This window comes from Drosophila mauritiana, chromosome 3R, assembly GCF_004382145.1.
Source record: "Drosophila mauritiana strain mau12 chromosome 3R, ASM438214v1, whole genome shotgun sequence".
NCBI lineage: Eukaryota > Metazoa > Arthropoda > Insecta > Diptera > Drosophilidae > Drosophila > Drosophila mauritiana.
The window spans coordinates 23,867,650-23,875,361 of NC_046670.1; the positions used below are offsets into that span (position 1 = coordinate 23,867,650).

Here is a 7,712-nt window from a genome sequence, read left to right on the forward strand (position 1 = left end):
TAAGAACCTTAAAGGTGTTGAAAACTGAAAAACACGGTAACTCTCCACTTGTCGTATACGCAACCTGAGTGATGTGGGGGTGGACGTTGCGCATACGCCATGTGTGCCACATCATAACTGTTAGGCAAACACAACACACACACACACACCAAGTCGGTATTTGTTTATTCATTTTATTCCGTTTTATGGGGGTCGTAAAGCGTTTCCCATTCGAGCGGATTGAGGAATTTATTGAGCAGAAATGTAAAGGATTTTCTTAATGGAAATGCTGCTCAATACATTAGAATGATTTTCTCGAGTTGAAGGGTGCGTAAATTCATTTAAGTGTGTCAAAATAAACAGCGTAATGTTTTGGATTTTTGTTTAAATCAATATAAAATTTTTTTCTTTTTAGCGGAAACAATGGGATGCTTATTTCTCACATTCCCAACGGGTAATGTTTTATAGGTGTTTACCACAAAAACTTTTTGTTTAGATTTTTAGAAGCAATATCTTTTCAATGCCAAGGCATGTATGAGTTCAATTAGATGAAAATACTGTAAACAAGCCAATGAATTTTCCCTTCCCCTTTTCCCTTCAGATGAGATCACATCAGTCCGGTGGTTTTAATTAAATGTAATCAATAGGCGGCTTGACTTTAACTTGACATTGACATTCAAATAAATTTTCCCTGTTCTCTATCGCTTAATTTCTAAGCTTTCACATACAGCCCTATGTATATATGCATATATATACACATTCATGCCCCAAAACATCGCCATGGTTGACTGCGGCCCAGACGGAGATAATAAGTCCAACATGACACGACACCGACATGGGCAGTAAATTCGAATTACGAGTTACGGTGGGCGGATTGGGCCCTCCCCCAGCGAAGAAGAGGAAGAGCGAGTGGTGCCAGTAAAACGGTGACTAAACGGTTCGCCTTCATGGATTTTCGACAATCGAACGGCGGCTCCGCTTCGAAGGAGCTAAAAATCGTCCATTTACTCAAGTGACAAGAAAGAAATCTTCATAGACATGGCCTGAAATTTCCATTCCACTGCATAGTAATAATCATCAGTATTTTATGCCGCGAATCACATCGCTTTATATCTCAATTGACAAGACATCGCTCATACGCAACGTTGGCTCAACAGTTGAGAACCCGGCATATGGTGGATTTGGGGATAAGGACCCAGCCCAGCCATTAGGAATTTTAATATCTGGCGCGTGTCAAGCTCTACGAAAATAAAATGGTCAATCACATATAGCTTAGGCACATGGATGTTTGGAAAACTAATGTTCCAAGCTGGTATGTCATATTGAAAGCCCATATAAAACAACTGCAAACTATAAATATGTCCATTTTGAGCGACATTTGAAGGACATCAAGGTATACAATCGAATATATTATTTAAAAGTTCAGCACACAAGCTGAAAAATGTACTATATTTTCATTTGTTGAATCGATATCTTTATTTTTAATGTGCATTGCTCCTTATTCACTAGGCCCCTGCAGGATATTTCTCTCAAGAGCCACCCACACAGACGCTCATTTCGTTGATCTGTTTGACAAATAAATACTGATGTTTCCCCACCTCGTTGACACGACACTTTGGATGAATTTTCCATTTCCATTTCACTTTGCAGGCAGGAAAATGTGACGAAGTCGCATCTGTTGTTGACCATTTCCGCAGCGAGTGTCAACAAAGCCTACCAAGAAGTGAGACAAGCGTGTTTTTGGGGCAAGGAACTTGCGGCTGGAGCGAACCCGGCATGCAGGATACCACCACGCCCACATTCCAGCACGCAAAAGCGGAAACGCCGCCCCTGGATTTCCGCCCCCTGGACTGAGTGCTCGTTACGTAAGCGCACAGCTCTCTCTTCTCTTCTATTCTCTTTGGGAGAAACAAATTTTCTGCATCGCAGTGCGTTGAACTTGGCCCAATTCAACGCAGCTTTGAGTGAGTTTCTCCCCTGGCCATTTTCTCGTTGAGTGTTTGGGCCACCTTGCTCATTGGGCCCACCCCTGACTCCTGCCCAAGGGAGGCGTCAAACTAAGCGCTAGCGTTAATCTCCTCCAGCGCTTATGATGATTATGGCGTTCGGGCACGACTGGCACTGTGGGTACAAATCGCTAAATGGTTAAAAAATAAAATATCTTATAAACAAGAAACTTATGACAAAATCAGAAACACCATTTACATAATAATCTACAAAAATTTATTGCTGCTTGGGATATTTGTTAGTATAGATCTGAAATTCAATAAATTATTGCCTAAAAGTAGTAAATCAACCAAATTAAAAAGTAATAGACAAATAAAATTAAACACAGGGAAAAGAGTACGCCACATTAAATGGTAAACACCATCATACTAATTCCGATGCTTCCTTAACCTGAGCAGCCCCCTGAGCAACCCATTCCGCCACCTTTTGTGGCCAGTAAGGATGCCTGTGGTAAGCCGAGAGCCTTCGCTAATGACATCCCAACCGCGAATTCCCAAGAGGGAGTGTCGCTCATTAATTTGGTTTGGTGAAAGGCGGGAAATGAAACTCAAGACGCGCTTTCATTTTGCTTTTGTTGTTTTAAAGATCATATTTACTTCAATCACAGCACAGAATACAGAGAATATTATCTAATGGTTTACTTGTCGCTCGAAAGGAAACTGGAAAGGAAACTTTAAGGAAAAACTATTTCCATGTGAGTGTGAAGTGTGCATAGAGGAAGTAGCTTGTTGGGTGTGATGTGTTTCAATATGTTTTTGGTGGCTGGCGAGGATAAAAGTCGAGAAGGATAAGCTGCAGAGAAAGTCGAGCTAGTGCGGAAAAGAAGTGAAAATTTTAAAGAAGCAGTTTTCTTATGTGTAGGGTTTTATCCATATAGACTTGTATAATTGTTGACATGTATGTATAGAGGATTACTCTTTTTTTGTTATTTTGTGGGCATTTTTCACGCTAGTTTAAAGTTTAACACACAGCTAACATTTAGAGTATTGTTTATACGCCTTTAGGGCAATAATGCAATTACGTTTGTATATAGGTTGGTGTATACTTATTACGTTGCTAGTTACAATTGTTGACTGGTTGTTAGTTCTACAGTAAGATCAGGTTGTTGAAATGTTTGTCTCGTAGTGGTACAGTGGTTTTGAGTGGAGGTCGAGTCACGTCGAGTCGTTCATGATTGTTGCGAGTTGCAAAGAAAGGCATTAAGAGCTAACTAAGGACTTTCAAACATTTAAACTTAGATTACATTATTACAGCTAAACATAATCTCAATGGAGGTTTTGTAATTAAATAACGTTGTGCTATTAAAGCATGTAGAATGGTAAAATAAAATTATCCTTAATAGCAGCAGTGTTGAGCACATGTATAACTCCTCCACCATCTCCTTCTCCTTCTATTAAGAGTAATCTTTTGTTCCAGTTTGGATTCGATTCTGGTTAGGAAACGCGATTGTAAGAATTAAAATTCAGCCTTCGTCCCTTTGACTAAAATGTTTCACTTCCTTGTTGTAGTTTCAGCCTGTTCAATATAAATAATCGTGCGGAAAAACGGCGCGTGCGGGCAGGTAGCAAGGATCATGTTGGTTGCGGTAGCGACGCGCCAGGAAAACAGCCAGGACCTGTAGAAGGAAAGATCAATTAAACAATGCTCAGCAGAGATTCAAGAATTTAAATGAAATGAATGAACTCAAACTAGTATATAAACAATTCTCACCCTTGGTCTCTTGTTGGTTTTTGCTTAGTCAAAGAGTAGGCAGTCAGGTGTTAGTACAATTTTTGTCGAAAGTGTTAAAGAAAGTGTGTTGAGAGTAAAGGGAATATGTTTCTTAGCTGATTGCTTGGTTTTTGGGTTAAACGCTTTGCTCTCTCCTTCTATATATATCTCTCTATAATATGTATATATGTCTAAAGTTGTATATCAATTACGAACTAACACATTACGTACATAGTTCTGCGGCAATGTGATTTAATATATATGTATGTATATATGTATCTGTAGATGGTATAAATATAAAGGATGCTTGTATATGTATGGTATGTCAGCCCCAAGGGCCATGAAATCATTCATCGCAACATTAAACATTTAGCAGAGACAGAGCAGATATACATGCACTAAAGAATTTTCGAATGTTTCTGTATCTGGAAAATGTTTATCTCTCTCTCGACTAGCTTCTAATTTAGAGAAAAGCGCTGGGCAAGCCCCGCGGATCCTTTTGATTGCGATAGCGAACTGTTAGCCAGACGCCGACGAACTAAGTGCAGCATGTGGGGATTGGTTTGAAAGGAAATTGGATTACTTAAATCAGATATACATTAATCTGCACTTTACCTCAGTGAAGCTGAAGAAGATGCCCAGACCGCCGCACAACTTGAAGGCATAGTCGATCTTGTCCTCCAGTAGGGGTCCACAGGGTTCGCAACGACAGTCCGGCTCGGACGAGTGGGCACAGCACTGTTGATTGATCAGCTCGCATGAGGGCTCATTGGGCGGGGGAACCACGGAAGTAGTGCTCGGTGCGGTGGCATTGAATCCGCAGCACTTCAGGCTGTCCTGCACCTGTTTGCGCAAATCCGTGGGCACCGTCATCCATCCTTGCTCGGCGAACTGCTGCTGCTGCTCGGAGTTGACGGCCAAGCAGGAACTGGCGATGGAGAACTGGATCAGGAACAGCATGAACAGAATGATCATGTACTGAAGCCGCAGAGAGTCTAAAGGTTAAGGCTAAACCGGGCAGTGCTTCTACAAAATATAACATTTGCTTTCCCATGTTTCCAATGGGGGTCACGTTGTGATACCCTCCGGCTGACGTCATGGAAGCACAACAAACGAGGCGGCAGCTACAGCCACTGAGGCCCACTCATAATTTCAGTCATTATGGGCCCGCTTTCACTGCGGAAGTGGGTACTTGTCTAAGTACGCTAATTGTTCCACATGCCACGACCTTCGTGGTGGGCCACAATAGCGGTCAGAACAATAGCAGCGCTAGGATATGAAAAAGGTCCTGCAATGAAGCTATTTAGTGCTTTTAACTTTAAGGAAATGATTTTTAGCAGTATCTTAGTAAGATCTGATTTAAATTTTTTGATGGTGATTTGATGTTTTAGGTCCCTGCTTTCATTAGCTTTATACTTTGAACGGTTAACTATCATTTAAAGACCCTATTGATAATTTAATGCTATAGTATTGCGCTGCTATTGTATTGACTATGACTGTAGCTGCCTGCTATGTACATATGTGCGCTTGTAAATTGATAGGCTTTGTGGCAAAAGGATACGAAGAAGAGCATCACTTGATGGTGCTTGACGGCTCCGGCCAGTCCCAGCATGGAAATGCATATGAGGATGACACCGCAGGCCAGGATCCCGCCCACAATCGGCAGGTTGGTCACGATGGAGGCGGCACGCGCGTACACGCCCACTCCAATCAGCAGGAATCCAATCATCTGGGGGTCGCTCGCACACACACACACAGGCAAAGCAAAAAAGGAAGAAAGAAAGGAGGCAAATGAAAAAGGACACAAGGATTCTCGTCTTGAGGGCAGCAACAACAAATGGCCGAAAGGTATGTATACGCACACACACACGTGCAGATTGCACCTGGCACCGCAAAGGAAAATCAATACATATTTATGTACCGAAATGATACGAAATCAAATTATTCATTTTCCATTGCTTTTCTTGTTGTTGCTGCTGCTGCCGTTTATTCATTGTTACTCTTCCGTGTTTGTTGTTGCTGCTTTTGCCTTTGCACAACTGTTGTTGTTTTTCCTTTCATGTTGTTTGTGTTTGCGCTTACCACATACAAAATGTTGAGCGCAATTAGCGCGTTTTTCGAGCAGGTGAAACCGCCGCACATGATTTATGTTTGTTTATTTTTACTGGCTGCTAAAGAATCTGCTTAAAACGAATTTAGCTAATTGAATTTATTCCGTCTACAGAAGTTTTCACTTTCAATATAGATATCGATTTCGATATCGATACGTTGTCCAGTAACTAAATCGATTGATTTCTTTCGGTGTTATCGGAATATTTGAAATCGCATTACAACTTTAAAGTAAGCTCAAAAGACACAAAAACTAAATAATTTGTTGATAAATGAAATTCGTTTTCTTTAAGTTATGTTCTAAAGCATAATAATTGTTTTATACAAACACCAGTAGTAACGCACATATGAGTCTTATCGATAAGATTTTCGTTTGACTCTGTGTTAAGGCGGTTTTTTCAAATAGTTGAGTAAAAATTTAAAACGCTGTGTTTTTAAATACTTTTATTAAATCAATTTTGAGACTTCAAGCAAACAATATTATTTTAAAGAAAACCTTAACGTCAAGTCACTTTGAATGAGAATCAGCAGGCTCCCAGTTACGGATGAGAATACCTTATTGACCAGCGAGGTATTAAGTTCCAGGAGGCCCAGTGGCATAAGTTTGTAGTCGATGGTGATTACCTGCAGCCAGAAGGCGTTCACCACCTGCTTGAAACGGGCATCGGCGTGCTGCAGATCGAATCTCTGCAGGAGTTCTCCAGTTCTCCTGGTCTGAAATCATTCATTCTAAGTATTTTAGAATTTTCAGGATATGACAATCACCTCCATGAGAGTTTCGTTACTTATCCGAGCCACCATGACGAGTTCCAGGAAGGGAACAGCCAGAAATACGACCAAAACAATGGCCAGAAAGAGATCGAAAGGCTCCTCGTTGATGTAGTGATCCGCAATGGCCAAATACTGATTGTAGCATCCCATGGTGATGCCGAGAAGGTTCACCATCATCGATAGCACCATGGACCAGTCCGTGAACCGAAGGTAATTCTTTGAGCGGCAGGCAGTGACGCCATATTTCCTGGCTAACTCATCCAGAAGATCGGCTAACTCGCAGAAGCGACGCATCCGGTAGTAGGGCTTATGGAGATTCATCTGGACAGGTGACTGCAACATATTGGCCTCCTTGACAATGCCGTGCAACTTTCGATTCACCGCGGCAACTATCAAATTTGCAATTACCAGGCCGCCGAAGAAGCAATTATTTAACTGGTTCGACACAATCAATGGCAACATGGTCTTCGTGGTCGTCACACTCGTCCACTGACTTTCCGGATGGGAGCGTCTTTGATATAGAATCAGGGTTATATAGGCGATAAGGGGACAGAACACGATCTTGAGCAAACTATAGATAAATGCCCGCCACACAATCATCGCTGAAATATCCAGCGAATCAAGGACCTTAAAAAAAGGCACACTATTCTGAAAACGAATTATCTGTAGTGTTTTTCCCCATTGGGTCACATAGTTGAACAGGCAAACGCAGACGTTCATATAGCAATATATTCCAATTGTATCTCGTAGATTGATCTGGCCAGTGGAAATTTCTTTATAAATATTCCATATGTAGAACAGTGCAAAGAACGTGGCCACAAATAAGCTATAGATAGTGACCGCTTTGGAAAACACAAACTTCTTGCGTCTGAAGGAAAAACGGCCGAGATAAACGCCGTAAAGTATGTTAAGACAACTGGACCCGTAAACACAAATCGTGACCACTTGGGTATGGAGTTTTCCTCGCCGGAAACGAACGGGAAGGCTTCGCTGCCAGATGGAGCGTAGTCGACGTGTCTGCCTTCGCAGGAATCGCATGGTACTGAGGATGAATTCGAGCTAGCCACTTTGGTTAAATTGCCTCTTAATTACCAAGCTGCTTATCGGCGATTAAATAATGTATTAGTCAAATGAAT

General features: G+C 41.5%; 2 protein-coding genes across 3 annotated transcripts; both read right to left on the reverse strand.

The window, feature by feature from the left end:
- Nucleotides 1–2,549: 2,549 nt before the first annotated feature.
- On the reverse strand, nt 2,550–5,949 carry LOC117144163 (tetraspanin-13). 2 transcript variants are annotated; one of them, XR_004459630.1, is made up of 5 exons: nt 5,779–5,949; nt 5,258–5,425; nt 4,312–4,674; nt 3,697–4,234; nt 3,509–3,601 (listed from the first exon to the last, which is right to left on the reverse strand). XR_004459630.1 is itself a non-coding variant. In XM_033309198.1 (4 exons), exons 1-4 carry the CDS (start codon nt 5,836–5,838, stop codon nt 3,506–3,508), a joined length of 687 nt encoding a protein of 228 aa, XP_033165089.1. In that variant the 5' UTR covers nt 5,839–5,947; the 3' UTR covers nt 2,550–3,505. The 2 variants fall into 2 exon arrangements, 1 of the variants encoding a protein (XP_033165089.1); XM_033309198.1 differs by lacking the exon at nt 3,697–4,234 and having other exon boundaries at nt 2,550–3,601; nt 5,779–5,947.
- A 336-nt stretch (nt 5,950–6,285) lies between these two features.
- On the reverse strand, nt 6,286–7,679 carry LOC117144616 (putative gustatory receptor 97a). The gene is made up of 2 exons (XM_033309910.1): nt 6,571–7,679; nt 6,286–6,519 (listed from the first exon to the last, which is right to left on the reverse strand). The coding sequence occupies exons 1-2, from the start codon at nt 7,612–7,614 to the stop codon at nt 6,286–6,288; spliced, it is 1,278 nt and encodes a 425-aa protein (XP_033165801.1). The 5' UTR covers nt 7,615–7,679.
- Nucleotides 7,680–7,712: the final 33 nt, after the last annotated feature.